Source organism: Mirounga leonina, unplaced genomic scaffold (genome assembly GCF_011800145.1).
Source record: "Mirounga leonina isolate KUSES-001 unplaced genomic scaffold, KU_Mleo_1.0 Mir_173, whole genome shotgun sequence".
NCBI classification, from domain to species: Eukaryota; Metazoa; Chordata; class Mammalia; order Carnivora; family Phocidae; genus Mirounga; species Mirounga leonina.
In genome coordinates this window covers 15,793,889-15,813,325 of record NW_023270447.1, presented here as the reverse complement: position 1 = coordinate 15,813,325, position 19,437 = coordinate 15,793,889, and the positions used below count along the sequence as shown (strand labels likewise).

Sequence of the window (19,437 nt, the reverse complement as noted above, 5' to 3'; positions counted from 1 at the left end):
ACTGTCAACGTGAATGGCCTAAATGCTCCCATGAACCGGCACAGGGTGCAGATTGGATAAAAAGACATGACCCATCCCTATGCTGGCTACAGGGGACTCATTTTGGATAAAAAGATGTGACCCATCCCTATGCTGTCTACAAGGGACTAATTTTGAACCTAAAGATACATCCAGATTGAAAGTGAAGTGATGGAGAACCATTTTTCATGACAACGGACCTCAAAAGAAAGGGGGGTAGCAATTCTCATATCAGACAAATTAGATTTTAAGCTAAAGACTGTAGTTAGAGACACAGAAGGACACTATATTATTCATAAAGGGTCTATCCAATAAGAGGATCTAATAATTGTAAATATCTATGCCCCCAACATGGGAGCAGCCAACTACATAAGCCAATTGTTAACCAAAATAAAGAGACATATTGATAATAATACGTTAATAGTAGGAGACCTCAACACTCCACTCTCAGCAATAGACAGATCATCTAAGCAGAAAAATAAACAAGAGCTTTGAATGACACACTGGACCAGATGGACCTCTACACCCTAAAACAACAGAATACTCATTCTTCTTGAACGCACATGGAACTTTCTCCAGAATAGACCACATACTGGGTCACAAATCAGGTCTCAACCGATACCAAAAGATTGAGATTATTCTCTATATATTCTCAGACCACAATGCTTTGAAACTGGTTCTCTGTATATTCTCAGACCACATGCTTTGAAAGAAAAAATTTGGAAGAAATTCAAACACTTGGAAGCTAAAGACCATCCTGCTTAAGAATGTTTGGGTCAACCAGGAAATCAAAGAAGAACTTAAACAATTCATGGAAACCAATGAGAACGAAAACACATTGGTCCAAAACCTATGGGATACTGCAAAGGCGGTCCTAAGGGGGAAATACATAGCCATCCAAGCCTCACTCAAAAAAATAGAAAAATCACAAATACACAAACTAACTTTACACCTTAAAGAACTGGAGAAAGAACAATAAGTAAAGCCTAAGCCACACATTAGAAGAGAAATAATTACGATTAGAGCAGAGATCAATGAATTAGAAACCAGAAATACAGTAGAGCAGATCAATGAAACTAGAAGCTGGTTCTTTGAAAGAATTAATAAGATAGATAAACCATTGGCCAGACTTACTCAAAAGAAAAGAGAAAGGACCCAAATTAATAAAATTATGAATGAAAGGGGAGAGATCATGACTAACACCAAGGAAATAGAAACAATTATTAGAAATTATTATCAACAACTATATGCCAATAAATTAAGCAACCTGGAAGAAATGGATGCCTTCCTGGAAAGCTGTAAACTCCAAAGACTGAAACAGGAAGAAATAGACAACCTGAATAGACCAATAACCAGTAATGAGATTGAAGCAGTGATCAAAAACCTCCGCAAAAACAAGAGTCCAGGGCCTGATGGATTCCCTGGGGAATTCTACCAAACATTCAAAGAAGAAATAATACCTATTCTCCTGAAGCTGTTTCAAAAAAATAGAAGGAAAACTTCCAAACTCATTCTATGAGGCCAGCATTATCTTGATCCCAAAACCAGGCAAAGACCCCATCAAAAAGTAGAATTATAGACCAATATCCCTGATGAATATGGGTGCCAAAATTCTCAACAAGATTCTAGCTAATAGGATCACCAACAGTACATTAAAAGGATTATCCATCACGACCAGGTGGGATTTATCACTGGGATGCAAGGGTGGTTCAACATTCACAAATCAATCAATGTGATAGAACACATTAATAAGAGAAGAGACAAGAACCATATGGCTCTCTCAATTGATGCAGAAAAAGTATTTGACAAAATACAGCATCCTTTCCTGATTAAAACTCTTCAGAGTGCAGGGATCGAGGGAACATTCCTTAATTTCATAAAAACCATCTATGGAAAGCCCACAGCAAATATCATTCTCAATGGGGAAAAGCTGAGAGTCTTTCCCTTAAGATCGGGAACACAACAAGGATGCCCACTCTTCGCTGCTACTGTTCAACATAGTGCTGTTGTCTGCAATCAGACAACAAAAAGAAATAAAAGATATTCAAATTGGCAAAGAAGAAGTCAAACTCTCTCTTTCGCAGGTGACATGGTACTTTATGTGGAAAACCCAAAAGACTCCACCCCCAAATTACTAGAACTCATACAGCAATTCAGTAATGTGGCAGGATACAAAATCAATGCACAGAAATCAGTTGCTTTCCTATACGCTAACAATGTAACTGTGGAAAGAGAAATTAGGGAATTGATTCCATTTACGATAGCACCAAAAACCGTAAGATACCTTGGAATAAACCTAACCAAAGAAATAAAGGATCTCTACCCTAGAAATTACAGAACACTTCTGAAAGAAATTGAAGAAGACATAAAAAGATGGAAAAACATTCCAGGCTCATGGATTGGAAGAATAAACATTGTTAAAATGTCTATGCTGCCCAAAGCAATCTATATTTTAAACACCATCCCGATCAAAATATCAATGGCATTTTTCAAAGTGCTGGAACAAACAGTCCTAAAATTTGTATGGAACCAGAAAAGACCCTGAATCACCAAGGAAATGTTGAAAAAGAAAAACAAAGCTGGGGGGCATCACATTGCCAGATTTCAAGCTATATTGCAAAGCTGTACTAAGACAGCATGGTACTGGCACAAAAACAGACACAGATCAGTGGAACAGAATAGAGAGCCCAGATATGGACCCTCAACTCTACGGTCAACTAATCTTCGACAAAACAGGGAAAAATATGCAATGGAAAAAAGACAGTCTCTTCAATAAATGGTGCTAGGAAAATTGGACAGCTATATACAGAAGAATGCAACGCGACCATTTTCTTACACCATACACAAAGATAAACTCAGAATGGATGAAAGACCTCAATGTGAGACAGGAATCCGTCAGAATCCTAAAGGAGAGCATAGGCAGTAACCTCTTTGACATCGGCCACAGCAACTTCTTTCAAGACACGTCTCCAAAGGCAAGAGAAACAAAAAAAGGGAAAATGAGCTTTTGGGACTTCATCAAGATCAAAAGCTTCTGCACAGCAAAGGAAACAGTCAACAAAGCAAAGAGGCAACCCATGGAATGGGAGAAGATATTTGCAAATGACACTACAGACAAAGGGCTGGTATCTAAGACCTATAAAGAACTTCTCAAAATCAACACCCAAAAACAAATGGTCAAGTCAAATGGGCAGAAGATATGAACAGACACTTCTCCAAAGAAGACATATGAATGGGTAACAGACACATGAAAAAATGTTCATCATCATTAGCCATCAGGAAAATTCAAATGAAAACCACATTGAGATACCACCTTACACCAGTTAGAATGGCAAAAATTAACAAGGCAAGAAACAACAAATGTTGGAGAGGTTGTGGAGAAAGGGGAACCCTCTTACACTGTTGGTGGGAATGCAAGTTGGTACAGACACTTTGGAAAACAGTGTGGAGGTTCCTCAAAAGGTTAAAAATAGAGCTACCCTAACCCAGCAATTGCACTACTGGGTATTTACCCCGAAGACACAGATGTAGTGAAAAGAAAGGCCATATGCACCCCAATGTTCATAGCAGCAATGTCCGCAATAGCCAAACTGGAAAGAGCTGAGATGCCCTTCAACAGATGAATGGATAAAGAAGATGTGGTCCATATACAAAATGGAATATTACTCAGCCGTCAGAAAGGATGAATACCCGCCATTTGCATCAACATGGATGGAACTGGAGGAGATTATGCTAAGTGAAATAAGTCAAGCAGAGAAAGAAAGTCAGTTATCATATGGTTTCACTTATTTGTGGAACATAAGGAATAGCATGGAGGACATTAATAGAAGGAAGGGAAATTTGAAGGGGGGAAATCGGGGGAGACAAACCATGAGAGACTATGGACTCCAGGGAACAAACTGAGGGTTTCAGAGGGGGGTGTGGGGGGATGGGTTAGCCCAGTGATGGGTATTAAGGAAGGCAGGTACTGCGTGGAGCACTGGTTGTTATATGCAAACAATGAATCATGGAACGCTACATCAAAAACTAATGATGTAATGTATGGTGACTAACATTACATAATTAAAAAAAAAACATAGAAGAGGTAAGATGATTATCATCTGTGATATTACTTTGTCACATGGTTACCACACTGAAGTGTCCAGAAGCTCTTCCTTTTAAAGCCCTTATGTTTGGATTTAATATACTTTTAGCCATCAGTCCCTATAACTTTACTTTTATAGTCTCAAACCCTTCACTTTCTTGCTCTTAGTGTGGTTTCAATAGGAAAGTCCTATTTGAGTCCCTAGTTATGCCCCTGCTTGTTCAAGTTTTTTCACTTTGTGACCATGTTCTATACCACCTGTTGCTATCCTGTTGATTCTTATTTTGTCTTCTCTTCCAATGGAAGCTGTTTCTTTGGGTCTTCTGTAACGAATTCCTCTTCTCTCTCGCTCTGACTTAAGGTGTTTTAAGTTAGACTTGGCCTTTTCCCATTTATTCTGTCTTTCCATCATTTTTCTTAGCATAGCCTTTATTTAACACACATCCTTCAGTTCTTTGTAACCTTCTACCCATTTAGCTTATTTGAAAATAAGGATTTCTTTCACCTAGACAGAGGCATAATAAAACAGCCTTGGCCACCAAAAAATAAATGTTTAATGCTTTATGATTATTTTTTTGTCTATTGTTTTACATAATAACAAAATAATATAAGCTTCTTCGGAATAGGACATTTTATACCTCATTCTTTTATAAACTCCCCCAGAACAGACATTTATTTATCTAGATGTAGACTGAGGAGACCCTAAAAGATTAATGACTTGTAGGTTATAACGTGGGTGTTAAAATAATACTTTGTAAGTTATTTAAAATTTTTACCCTTTTAGTAAGGCATGTTTCTGATATTTGAAGATGCCTATGAATCTTCATAAGCAGCATACTTTTGTATAATCTCTCTTTTACTTAAATCATATTTGTGTGTAGAACTGTTTTTGATGACATTATTAAGGTAAATTCTAAAGTTGGATTTATCAGAAAGTCTTATATGGGGGGGCGTATTTTAATTGGTAAAAATATAGTGGTACATCCTATGTGGAATTTAAGAAAACAGATGAGCATTAGGGGAAAGGGGAAAAAAAAAAAAAGAGGGAAACAAACCGTAAAACAGACTCTTAACTATAGAGAACAAACTGAGGGTTGCTGGAGGGGAGGTGAGTCGGGGATGGGCTAACTGGGTGATGTGTGTTAAGGAGGGCACTTGTGATGAGCACTGGGTGCCATATGTAAGTGATGATGGATTCTACTCCTGAAACTAATATTAAACTATATGTTAACTAAATTTTAGATAAAACTTGAAACATTAAAAGAAAAAATAGCCGTATAAAGCTACTGTTGTCACATTAAACCAGTCCAGGAACCTTAGTAATACAGTGTTATTAAGAACTTAATTTTCAGCGAAAGTTACCCTTATCTTTTAGTCTTAATTTAACCTGGGGGGGAAATAAAAACATTTTGAAAAATCTTTACTATGGAAAAACTATTGCTGGCTTATCATGGCTGATGTCATATTGGAAATTTGTCCAACATTGCCAAAAGCCATGGGGGTAAAGTTAATGCTGAATCTAAGATGTTTGAGCATAAAAGAGAATGCCTTTAGATATCTCAAGTCTAGTTATTATGTTTACAGATCATTATATATTTGGGTTTCCTGGCATATTGCAACAAATAGTATGGAGAAATACTGGCTACTGATGAAAATCACAATGAACAGTTAGGAATAGAAGACAGTATATATGGCTGACATTCCTCAAAGCATAGTAGTAGGGGACCGTTTAATTAACAGCCCTGAACTTTAGGAGCTCCTAAGGATATCACTATTATAGTAAAGTAAAATTATTATATATAATCAGAAGTATTCACTATACTCCATTTCACAGGAAAAGATAGTAAGTAGGTAATTGCTTAGGAAGAAGTCTGTCAGGAATATTCACTATCTTCAGTTTCACAGGAAATTGAATTATTAGGAATATTCACGATGTTCAATTTCATAGGAAAAGGTAATAGGTAATTGCTTAGGAAGTTCATCAAAAAGATTCTTTAAAATAATTTCTCAGAAAAAGGGACAGTTCATTTTTCTGGAAAAATCATTCCATATAGTTTATTCTCTAACAGACATGCATACGATGTGGTATTTTATTACAGATCAGTTATGTGGTAGGCTAGTAATTCTCAACCTTTTTTAGAAGCTCATTCTTTTTTTAAAAAAATAAGATTTATTTGAGAACGAGAGAGACAGGGAGACAGAAAGAGAGCTGGGGTAGGGGCAGTGGGAGAGGGAGAAAGAGAATCCTAAGGCGGATTCCCCAGTGAGTGTGAAGCCCAACAGCGGGCTGGATGTCATGACCCTGAGATCATGACCTGAGCTGAAATAAGAGTCAGCCACCCAACTGACCTAGCCACCCAGGTGCCCAGAAACTCATTCTTTTTTTATTGTGGTAAAATATATATAACATAAAATTTACCCCTTTCAGCCATTAAAATTTTTTTTATTGACAAAATGTACATAACATAAAATGTACTCTTAACCATCTTATGTAAATAGTTCAGTGGCACTAAGTTCATTTACAGTGTTGTGCAGCCGTCACCACTAACCATCCCCAGGACTCTTTCATCATAAGAGATAGAAACTCTATACCCATTAAATAATAACTCCTCATTCCCCCTCCCCCCACCCCTCCTCCCAGCCCCTGGTAACTACTATTCTCCTTTATGGATATGACTGTTCTAGGAACTTCATAGAAGTGGAGTCCTACAAGAGTTGTCCTTTTGTGTCTAGCTTATGTCCTTAGCTTGATGATGTCTTCAGGGTTCATCTGTGTTGTAGCAGGTGTCAGAATTTCATTCGTTTTCAAGGCTGCATACTCTTCCACTGTATGGATAGACCACATTTTGTTCATCCATTCATCCTCTTCAGTTGCTTCCACCTTTGGCTATTAGGAATAATGCTGATGGTGGCTCCGTGTTTCATCAAAGTCAAAGGTAGTCCTTGCGTGGCTCCCAGTGCCCTGTTGAATTTGCCTGCACTGCCCTCCCCCAGTCTCTTACCTCTCTGTTTTTTTTCCTACTACTCTTTCCTCCCTGTTTTTCTCAGCCTCTTTTCTGTTTTTTTTTGACCAGGATAGGTACATTCCTGTCTCAGTGCCTTTGAACCAGCTTTTTGTGGGTGGGGTTGGACTGGAGCAGTCTTCCTCCAGATAAACTCCTAATTCACTCCATTCAGAGTTGCCCAGTTACCATTTTCAGTGAGACCTGGCCTGACCACCTTAAAAATGTAACCTCCCTTACCCACTCCCAAATTTCCTTCCCTTGATAGATTTTTTTCTCCATAACACTTCTTTTCTTTTTTTTTTTTTTAAAGATTTTATTTATTATTTGACAGAGAGAGAGAGAGAGCACATGAGAGGGGGGAGGGTCAGAGGGAGAAGCAGACTCCCCGCCGAGCAGGGAGCCCGATGCGGGACTCAATCCCGGGACTCCAGGATCATGACCTGAGCCGAAGGCAGTCACTCAACCGACTGAGCCACCCAGGCGCCCTGCACTTATTTTCTAATATGCTATTTAATTTACTCATTTGTTGTGTGTATTCTTTATGATATGTCTCTCCTACTAGAATGTAAAGTGGTAAGGGCAGGTTTTGTTTTGTTTTTTTTCTTTTATTTGTTAGTGTAGCCCCATTACCTAGAGTAGAGCCTGACACTGAGCATTCAATAAATATTCACTGAATTAAATAATAGGAATGTAGGGCCTCAACAGTTAAAATTTGTCAATGGCAGGTTCCACAACCAGAGTAACTCACATATCTGTTGTCTTCTTTCCTGCTGTGATACACTGCTGTGTGATGTTGTGAGCTGGAATTGTAACCCAGGTTTCTGATTCTTCACAGCGTTGATTAAATACTTACATGAGACCGTAAGCTCAGAACTTTTCTCATTTTCTTTACATTTTCTCATTTTCTCATTTAACTTTACATCCCTGCAGAGCGATTTGGTGGCACTTGTAAATATTTATAATATATATATACTGCTAAGAACCTGACCATAGAAACATGTCTCACCAATACATAAATTTGCTCACTGATTCTGATTCATTGCAGTATTATCTAAAAGAGCAAAGCAAAATACAAATGACATAAATATTTAACAAAAAGGAAGTTTTTAAATAAATTATGGTGCATTCTTAGAATGGTATACACTGTAGGTATTAAAAAAATAGGATGGGAGGAATCTGAATATACTGACTTGGAATAATATTTGTGATATATTGTTAAATAGTAACATGTAGAACATATATCGTATGATTCCATTATTTTTTAAAAAAAAGACCATATACACACATACTTGTTTTCAAGAATCCTCAAAATTTGTAAGCTGTAGTTCTGTATTCTGATTAAGTTGATTTCACTCAGTGATTATTAAATGAAAAAAAAGTGTGTAAAATTTGAAAGTAAACAAAAGTGAAAGGTCTCTTCAACCATACCCTCCACTTCTTCTACCTGTTACCACATTTACAGACAAAATAGAAAGCTTATCATTAGCAAAAAATGATTTGACTCTAAGGAAATGTTCACTGAGTATATATTCACTATTACTTCACAGACTGATTTTCTTTCAGGTTCGATCTGGGGCCAATGTTTTAATTTGTGGTCCAAATGGCTGTGGGAAGAGTTCACTTTTCCGTGTTCTTGGTGAAGTAAGTACAAATTGGCCTCAAGATTTTGCAGTCCTGTTTTGCCATACAATCTACCACATTGTGAAATTTACAACTGCTCCTCTCCCCACTCCTTTTCCTTTTACAGTTATGGCCTCTTTTTGGAGGATGTCTAACTAAACCTGAGAGAGGGAAGTTATTTTATGTTCCTCAGGTGAGACCTTGTTTGAGTTATTTTGTAATCTTTGATGTAAAGATCTTTTAATTTATTTTTTTAAAAAGTCACTTATAATGATTTTTGCTCTGTCACTATCAGAGACCTTATATGACTCTTGGAACACTTCGAGACCAAGTGATATATCCAGATGGAAGAGAAGATCAGAAAAGGAAGGGGATATCTGATCTAGTAAGGAAACGTTTATGTCCTAGACCTACTGGAAATACTCCATTTCAGATTCTTTATCTTAATCAGATTAGTTAAGTATTTTAACTGCCAGGTAGTTTATCCTACCCTGTAAAACCTTCTAAAACCTTGTCATTAATTATAATTTTCCAAATTGAGGTAAGATGTTAACTACTCTGCTTAAATATGGCTTAGTGAGTATTTAACCTTGTCTGTACCGTTTTTTTTTTTTTTCCTCATTGCCCTCATCCTATAATTATGTACAGTAGTGTTATTCTCTTTAAGCTACTAGGTATGTTCTGTCGGAGTTAGTATAAATAGGAAGTGAGGGTTCAGGGCTATCTTTGTGTCACACTCTTTTGTGAAGTGATATTGGCAATAGAATTATAGTGATTCTAGTTTAAAAAATAAAGCAAGATAGAGAATGTTGGCTTATATTAAGTTTGATTTCATCTTTAATCATTGTGCTGAAAGGTACTAAAGGAATATTTAGATAATGTCCAGTTGGGTCATATCCTTGAACGTGAAGGAGGCTGGGACAGTGTTCAGGATTGGATGGATGTCCTCAGTGGTGGAGAGAAGCAAAGAATGGCGGTATGTATACTCTGAACACATTGCACGACAGTGTAACTGGTTGCATAAGGTCACTCATAGAGTCCAGTATTTTGATTAATCAAGGTACATAATTTTAATCTTTTTATTTAGCAGTTGTTATAGTACAGGGTAGTTTAAATGATAATAAAAGTGCTTCAAAATATATAACTTGCATGTGCATTTAGAATTCTGAAAAATTCCTAAGTTTTCCAGTTATATACTACTAATCCATTGCGGATTAATTAAAGAAACTTTCTAGCATATTGATCCTGGGTTATATGGTAGTCCAAGATGTCTTAATATCTTTTCCCTACTGACCCCTCACTGAAGCTGTTCTCTCTGAAGTATCTGAAGGTGTTAGATGATCTACTCTGTTCCCAGTTTTTTTTTTTCTGCTCCTGCCCTCCCCTCTGTCGTTATATCTATCCTGGTTTCAGGGCTCAGTATCTATTACCCAGAATTATTTAGAATTTTTACACTTTCCTAATAGAGGCATTTGCAAGGAGCTGTTTTAATTTTATGATTGTCTGAACTTATTCCTGATCAAACATGACTACAAAACACTGCATATTAAGAGTGATACCTTGCTGTTGAGAGTTAACTTTTAAAGAGTCATTTTCTAACTATGCATACCATAGTTTGAGCAGCTGCAGAGGAATTTTTTTTTTTTTCCAGACTGTTAACCTTGTAGAAATTAGAGAAAACTGTAGCCAAAGAAAAACAGCAAAAGAAATGGCTTATTGCTGAATTGTTTACTCATTATCTTTAAATTATATTCTCCCTTTTTTGTTGCCTTTTATTCCCTGACAGTGCATGTTATTTTTCCCAAAACATACCCATTCTGCATGAACTTAATATCAATCTGATACTGTGATTTTTCTGGCTAGTGCTGTAACATGAGATTAATCTGTAGAGGAATGAATCATAAAGAGAAGAAAAGAGATGTCAGCCATACTCAAAATGGAAATTGGGTGGTAGGAGTGAGAATATGAAGTGATTGAGGTTTCTGGAATTAATTGGAAGAGGACTATAGAAATAACTGCAAGTCAAGAGAACAAATTTACATTCCTGTTACTATGACTTCAAAGAAAATGGAAGGATAGGTCAAGATTCACAAATGCACACAGTGTAAATCCAGAGAAAGAAAAATAAATGTGTTTAACTAAGGAATCCTCTGTGGGGGTTATAAAGGTACAGAGGGGATAGTTTTTATTTGAAGATAAGAAATTCAAGGCCTAGAGGAATGAAATGGTATCTTGGGGAGAGGGAAGGAGTGGAGGGAGGAGCCCTGTGAAACCAGATGCACCATGATAGAGGTGGTTGGGAAATGGGGAAACTCGCCCATGGCCCTGTTGCACGACCAAGCTGTTGGCAGTTGTGTTCTGGATAGACCAGTATTTGGAGAATTGGTTGTGAAATTTAAGAGAGAGCATATTCTTTTGCTACCTTCAAAAGGTTTGTGGGGAGGCGGGGAAAGCTAATAAAACAGATGTCGAGGTTGGTGAAATTGGGCAAAGTTTTTGTATGGTCATTTTACCGCTCTTACAGTGTTTGGGTAGGCTTGAAAGTTTGCAAAGTAAAAAATTGAGGTAAGTGAGGACATAATTTTTATAAATTATAAAAGTTAATAATTTATAAATCATAAAAATTAGCATTTTTTAGGAAGAACAGACTTGAAAGGTCTAACGACCCAAAACAGTGGATATACGAGTGGAGGATGGTTGGTGTAAACAGAACTTTTGGGTAAGGAAAGTCCGATTTGAATGGGAGGGAATGGAATAATACTACTGAATAGAAGGGAGGTCTGGTGAACACATTTCTAAAATTCCTTGAGAACAGTCAGTAAATGTAGGGAATTAAGATTATTATTCCATAATTTTGGTGAAAAAACTTAATCATGGTATAATTTCCACAGAGTTCACTACTAGCTGGGAATCTGCTCTTTGTAAGGCACTGAGATAGGTTCCTGCCCTTAATAATCTAGTTAGGAGATCTAAATATTCTCAACTAACTGTAATACAAGGCAGTCTTCAGTTATAGCTATCAAAGTACACTGGGATAATGATGAGGGAAGGACTGGTTTTGAATGGCAGACTCTATGTAATTGTCCCAACAGCCCTGAGAATTAAGGTACAAAGGAAAGACTTGTAGGGCTTAAGTAGCCTCCTAATGCCATGTGGCTACTGAGTAGCAGAATGGAGATTCAAGTGCAGGTGGGTCTGACATGAGACTTGTTGCTCTTGACCAGTACATTCATAGCCTTTGATGTGCAGGTGGACTGTATCCAGTTCTCTTCCCTCAGTGCCCCTCAGAGTCTCAAGTAATATTTTCCTTACCTCCTTTGCACTCCTTTGGGCCCAGCCATTACCGGCCAGGGTTGCTCTACGCAGTATCGTAAGTTGCAGTATCTTATTTCTCTGACTGATCTCTTTCCCACTCCACTATGCTTGTTCTTCCTATAGCAGTGGGGCTTTTTTTTAAATTATGAATTATGAAAAAGTATGTATGATAGAAAAGTTGGAATATTTATAAAAGTATAAAGAGCCAAAACCCCCTTACCAGAGATACCTCTGTCATAAAATTGTGTTTTTTAAAACCAATTTTTTAATTATTTTTCTTTTACCGAATTGGCAACTGTCTCCCTTCTCCAGACTCACTGATATCTTGAATATTGACCCCTCCCTTTTCTTATGATTGATCAGTCCCCTTCTGACTCTCCTTCCTTTCCTGTCTAGTACAGACTTAATAATCCAGGACCTGGCACATAGGAGGTACTCAGGAGGTATTTCTTAAAGGAATGAACAAATGATCCTTTCCCCTTAACTTCCTTTCCCACTTTTTGTTTCCTCATATTACCTCAGCTTCAGCCCAAAAACAGTTCTTTGCGTTGGCATTTCTGTACATAGGCTTCTGAGCGCAGCTGAAAGGTCAGAATGATGTGGTTTGTGCCACAGACTTGCATGGTTTTCAATCTTATGGGGGCTCACAGTGTTCTTTGGTGATCATTTTACTTACTTTTGCCCCTCTCTCTCATTTTTCATCATAATCATTTAAAAACTACCAGTCTCAGGCTTTCTACCCCATTTCCTACTCCCAGCAGAACAACTCACCTGCTTGAAGAAAAAAGAGAAGCTGTTACCATGTCAGTCACTGACAGCTCATTTTTATTGAGCACTTGATAGATAGGTGGTAGGCTAAGCCCTTTACATTGAATTCTTCTAAGTCCTTTGAGGCAGGAACTGTTGCGTGCCCCCTTGTACAGAGGAAATTGAACTATAGCACAGTGAAGTAGGCTGCCAAGCAAAGATAGCTAGTAAAGCTTACCTCGGCGGGGGGGGGGGGGGGGGGGGGGGGGGGGTGCTTGTCAGGCTCAGGTGGTAGTACCACTGCAGTGTTAAGTACTATTCACTTTACAGTCCCTCTCATATTGTGGTATCAAGTACTAACAGCATAGTGGGAGAGAGACACATGAGACGATTGCCATGTAATATGCCAAGTGTGATGATGAAGGTATGCAGAGTTCCATGGGAACACAGGGGGCGGGGCATTTGTGGAATGCCTTCAGATAATCAGTCCTCTTAATTAAGTTCACGCTGAACTGTTCTGACCTCTCTCCTTCTGTCTGTGGAGGATATGTCATCCATCCTCTTGAGAAAGGCTAAATGTCTCCATGTTTTTGGACCCTCTCTCCTCTGACTTTATCATATTCTTTCCTTCATTTATGCATGTGTGCAGATACACATACTCTATATTTAATCTCTTCTGGTCCTTTCAGAAAGACATAAAAAGTATGAGGGTGGGAGTTTGAAAGGGAGGAGAAAAAGGGAGGACTTGTGGCCTTCTAGCTTGAGCAGCTGTTTGATAGTGTTACTTTCTGAAATGTTTAAGGTGCAGTGGGGTGGTTGGATGGATCTTAAGGGGAAAATTCGATAACTGAGTAGAAATATCAAATAGGAATTTTTATTTAGCAGTCTAGAAATTTGAAGAGAAGGATGTGCAAGAGATATGTATTGAGAGTTCACAAATGTAAATAATATTTGGAATCATGAGATTCAATCAGATCACTCAGGGAGAGACAACATAGGATAAAGAGGAATTGGCCCTGAGGAACCCCAATATTAATAGTCAAGAGAAGAAGAAAATGCTGGAAAAAAAAACTGAGGAAGCAGTCTAAGAAGTGAGAAGAAATGTTAAGACTGTGGTTTCACTGTCACTTTCTCAAGAAGGAGGAAGTGGTCATCTGAATTGCATGTAGCAGAAAAGATAAATTGGGTAAGGATAGAAAAGTGTCCATTGGTCTTGGCACATGGCGATCATTGCTAGGTGTAGATGACCAATTGGAATATCAGTTAGACAAAGGATCAGAGTAAATAATTCCCAGAAAATAAAATACATATGGAAAATAAATGAGAAAATGTTCAGCATTCTTGCTAATTGAAGAAATGGAAGCTATAATAATCTTGGTGTTAATTTTTACTTATAAAACTAGCAGAATAGTTTTATTCTGAGCACATCCAGTATTAACCTCAGGGATATCAAACAGGTGCACTCAAAAATTATTGGTGGAAATATTAATTGGCAGCTTAATATTAATTGACATTACTTAAGCAACAGAATGTTTAGAAATAAACACATTTTTGCACTTAAGCCATCTGGAGTTTGAATTCTAAGATTTGGTTAAAATATGTACCCTCTAATCTTGTTTAGAGCACTTTCTCTAATAGTTTAAAACTCAACTTCATTTCACATCGGTCTTAAATGTTTTGGATTAACTCTTAACAGTCAATTTTCCATGTGTTACATTTTCCCCTTTGTTCAGGAAGATAGTAAAAATACGTCGGGTTTTTTTTTTTTTTTAATTGTTTCTGTTTTGGGGAAGTAGGTTTTTTGAGTTAAAATAATTTTCATACTTGGTTTTACAAGACTCAGTGCATATTTACTTTAAGGTAAATCTATTTTAGCTTATCAATTTCTGCATGTGGTTATACAAAATATTTCTTTTTATGCTTTAGATGGCAAGATTATTTTATCATAAACCCCAGTTTGCCATTTTGGATGAATGCACAAGTGCAGTTAGTGTGGATGTGGAAGGCTACATTTATAGTCATTGTCGAAAGGTAAGCATTTCAGGTTCTCAGTTTGAGGGTCCCTGTCATTCTTCTTGGTTTACTCTGTGTCCAACCAAATATCTATCCAAAGAGAAGATTTCAAGTTATTAAGTAACAAAATTACTATCAAAGGATGTTCTATCTGCTTTAATAAAGATTTCAAATGATAATAGATGAGTTAAAAAAAAGAATTGTAAATGAATTCTGCGTATAATTCTCTTTAGCTGTATCTTAGATTTGAAACAAATACTATTTTTAAATTTACTTCCCTTTTACCTCATTCCCTATACTCAGAGTTAATAAACTGATATTTTCTTTTTTTTTTTTAAAGGTTTTATTTATTTGACAGAGAGAAAGACAGCCAGAGAGGGAACACAAGCAGGGGGAGTGGGAGAGGGAGAGGGAGAAGCAGGCTTCCCGCGGAGCAGGGAGCCTGATGTGGGGCTCGATCCCAGGACTCTGGGATCAGGACCTGAGCTGAAGGCAGACGCTTAACGACTGAGCCACCCAGGCGCCCTAAACTGATATTTTCTTAATGTGTTCAGATTAAGAATGAAACCTAAATATCATTTGTTTTTTTTAATTAGGAAACTTGATAGTAGTCATTTGGTAGTTTCAGGTTTTGTTTTTTTTTTTCCTCTGGCCTGGGCAACATTTTACCCATTTCCTTTGGTAGCCTTTTCTGAAGCTATGCTTATTGATACCATTCTTTAACTAGTTAGTAGTTCTGTGGTGATTGTCACACCATCTATACTCTTGTTGGATTTTGAGAATAAGAGCAGTATATCCTAACTGTTTTACAGTGTTATGTAAGTAGAGGAAGTGCAAGAGTCTTTCAACAAGTTGTAAGTGTTATTTGGGGGTTTACAGTAAATATAAAAAGGTCATGTTGCATATTTACAGTATGAATTCATACTATTCAAAGTGTGGTCATTGATCAGTATCTTTTGGGAGCTTGTTAGAATGTAGACTCTCTGGCCCTACCAAATTAGAGTCCACATTTTAACCAAATTCCCAGAAGATTCAAATGCACATTAAAGTTTGAGAAGCATAGGTATAATGACGGAAGAATAAATTTGCTACATTAATCTTTGTAGGAAGATTTTTCTGTACTGATTTTATTTCTTTAATGGTTTGTTTTCTATTTTTGAATCAGTTTTGGTCATTTATAATCTTTTTATGTATCTGTTCATATGAACTTTCAGATTTATAGGTATTGGAGGTGTGGTCTCTATTTGATAAGTGATTTAGAGGCTCTTTGCTGGTAATTTTGACCGTGTGCTGTCCCCTTATATTTAGTTATAGGCTATATGTCCCCACATAAGATGCAATTTTCCTATAAAGTGTAGATTCCATTTAAAAGAAGAAAATTCTTATGGGGTCCCCAGTTGATAGTTAAAATTATATTACTGTAATAGGAGTTGAATATGTATAAGCATGAATGAGATATGAACTCCTTGAACTTAGAGCTCAATTACAGCCATAAAACAAATATAAATTTACAAATTAAGTATAGACAAAACAGTTTCAAGTTGGTAACATTAAAGAGACCTCTGATACTGTTTTACTGAAACTAAGCCACCAGTTTGGGATTTAATTATGGAAAGATATAGTCTGAGGTCCAGATCTTATATTTTGAATTTTGCTTATGTATCTTACTTACGTAATTCTATCAGAAAGAATGCTTTCATTAAGTTGAGATCTGATCCAATTACTGTAGAATCATAAAAAATAATATCTGAAGTGAGCTTTCAAAAATAAAATAAGTGTTGTACCATTGAAATGTTTTACTCTGATAACTTATTTTGTCATGCAGTTTGTAACCAATTTGAGAATCTTTCCATATGGCATCCAGAGTTATGGCACATTAAAAGTTTTAAGTGCTATCACTTTATTTATTTATTTGTTTGTTTGAGAGAGAGAGAAAGAGAGCGGGGGACAGAGGAGCAGAGGGAGAGAAAGAATCTTAAGCAGGCTCCACACCAGCACAGAGCCTGAAGCGGGGCTCCAACTCATAACCCTGAGGTCATAACTTGAGCGGCAATCAAGGGTCGGACACTTTACTGACTGAGCTACCCAGGCACCCCAAGTGCTATCACTTTAAATAATCACTTGGTACCAGCAGAAGTACAAACACAGACTTGGGCACTTAAATCTCATGGTAGAAATGATCCAGATTATCCTTAGGCTAATTTTTTAAAAATTACCAAAATGAAAATAAAATTAGAACTCGTGATGGAGTTATCTGGATACTCTGGCATTTATCTCTGTCAGCCTTGAGAGCCATTTTAAGAAACCTCGATGTAGAGCAGGGTTTCTCCGTCTCATCTCTGTTGACATTTTGGGTTGGATAATCCTTAGTTGTGAGGAGCTGTCCTTTGCTTTTCTGGGATTTTTTTTTTTTTATTACGTTATGTTAGTCAACATACATTACATCATTAGTTTTTGATGTAGCGTTCCATGATTCATTGTTTGCGTATAACACCCAGTACTCCATTCAGTACGTGCCCTCTTTAATACCCATCACCAGGCTAACCCATCTCCCCACCCCCCTCCCCTCTAGAACCCTCAGTTTGTTTCTCAGAGTCCATAGTCTCTCATGGTTCGTCTCCCCCTCCAATTCCCCCCCCTTCATTTTCCCCTTCCTGCTATCTTCTTTTTTTTTCTTTTTTAACATAGAATGTATTATTTGTTTCAGAGGTACAGGTCTGTGATTCAACAGTCTTACACAATTCACAGCGCTTACCATAGCACATACCCTCCCCAATGCCTGTCACCCAGCCACCCCATCCCTCCCACCCCCTACTGCTCCAGCAGTGTCCACAATAGCCAAACTATGGGAAGATGTGGCTTTATAGGATATTTGACAGCATCTCTGACCTCTATTCATTAGATGCTAGTAGCACTTTCACTTGTGACAATCAAAAATGTCTCCAGACATTGCCAAGTGTCCCCTAAGGGATAAAACTCCTCCCCTCCCCCCCCAGGTGAGAACCACTGATCCAGAGCATCTGCAGTTATATTGATTAGTGGGGTTTTAAAAAAATATTTATTAGAAATCTCTAAATCTTTATTTACAGTTTAAAAACCAGTAAGGTTTTGGGGCACCTGGGTGGCTGAGTTGGTTAGGCGTCTGCCTTCAGCTCAGGTCATGATCCTGGAGTCTCAGGATTGAGCCTCATGTCGGGCTCCCCGCTCAGTGGGGAGTCTGCTTCTCCCTCTGCCCCTCCTCCTCCTCCTCATGCTGTCTCTCGCTCAAATATAATAAATAAAATCTTAAAAAAAAAAAAACCAATAAGGTTTCAAAACCCAAAAGATTTTTTATTATTTTGTAGCATGTTTAATGGGGTAGCCAAACCTTGCCTAAACTAAGATATTTAAACTCTTAACTTGTCTCAATGTCAGTGTTCTTATATGTTGCCACAGAAACATTAATATATTTTCTGCCCCAGAATGCTGATGATAATACTGCTTTTCCAAAATCTGAATTCCCAGACATATTCCAAAACAGGGGTTCCAATAAAGGATTATGACTCTTTATTTGAAAAACAGATTGACCGTAGACAGTATTATATTGATTTAATTTTCCTGATTTTGACCTCTTGCTATTTTTACTATTCTTGTGCTCTTTTCATATATTTTTCACAATAAAATAGAAACTGTCAGGATGTATATTTTCTGCCCCAAACAAAATAGTACATTTAATGCTAGTACCTGTTAGGTTTTTTTTTTTTTTCTTAAAGAATTTATTGATACTGGGGCACCTCGGTGGCTCAGTCATTAAGCATCTGCCTTCAGCTCAGGTCATGATCCCAGGGTCCTGGGATCGAGCCCCACATCGGGCTCCCTGCTCGGCGGGAAGCCTGCTTCTCTCTCCCACTCCCCCTGCTTGTGTTCCCTCTCTCGCTATGTCTCTCTCTGTCAAATAAATAAAATCTTAAAAAAAAAAAAAAGAATTTATTGATACTTGTGTGTTTTTATTATGTGGTTGATGGTCTGTACTTCACATTACCTTGAACATTGGCATCAGTTGTAATTCTTTCTCTTTTACATTGATTTTTAATTATAGCTTCTGAAGACAGTCATTTTAATAGCTTGAAATATATAGATGAGTTTGATTTGTGATTCTGTGTTATTGATATAAACCTAAATCATTTTCTTTGTATTAGGTCGGCATCACCCTCTTCACTGTGTCACATAGAAAGTCTCTTTGGAAACACCATGAGGTTTGTATTTCTTATATTGAATGGTATAGTGGAATTTTATCTTATTTAAATATGTGAATTCAGGTGATTATGGTTTTAGATCTTGGTGTATGTTCTCTTATAACCATATACCTTGAAGGACAAAAGGTGATTCTAGATTTTCCTTAAATATTATTGTAGTTGTCAGTTTTGAAAGCTGTAATACATACTAAGCCCTAGTTCATTTGAGAGATATTAGAGAGCCAGTTAGTGGTTCTCCGTTTTTATAAATGACTATTGTATAATAACTAAAATTTACACAACCTTCTTACAGCTATGGCTAAGTAAAGTTTTTCTCACCACCCAGTATTGACAGAAGGGGAAGAGTCTTAGGAAGGATTAGATGGCAGAAAGTTTAAGGACATTTTTAGTGAGATCATGG

At 37.2% G+C, this 19,437-nt stretch overlaps 1 protein-coding gene across 4 annotated transcripts in view; it reads left to right on the top strand.

Annotated features, from left to right (window-relative positions):
- Nucleotides 1-19,437, top strand: part of ABCD3 (ATP binding cassette subfamily D member 3) — an 80,366-nt gene that overhangs the window by 57,757 nt on the left and 3,172 nt on the right. For all 4 annotated transcript variants that reach the window (XM_035017987.1, XM_035017988.1, XM_035017990.1 and 1 more), the window contains exons 17-22: nucleotides 8,671-8,748; nucleotides 8,855-8,920; nucleotides 9,023-9,112; nucleotides 9,584-9,703; nucleotides 14,716-14,820; nucleotides 18,981-19,037. In XM_035017987.1, coding sequence (XP_034873878.1) covers nucleotides 8,671-8,748; nucleotides 8,855-8,920; nucleotides 9,023-9,112; nucleotides 9,584-9,703; nucleotides 14,716-14,820; nucleotides 18,981-19,037 — 516 coding nt within the window. The remainder of the gene's footprint in view (nucleotides 1-8,670; nucleotides 8,749-8,854; nucleotides 8,921-9,022; nucleotides 9,113-9,583; nucleotides 9,704-14,715; nucleotides 14,821-18,980; nucleotides 19,038-19,437) is intronic.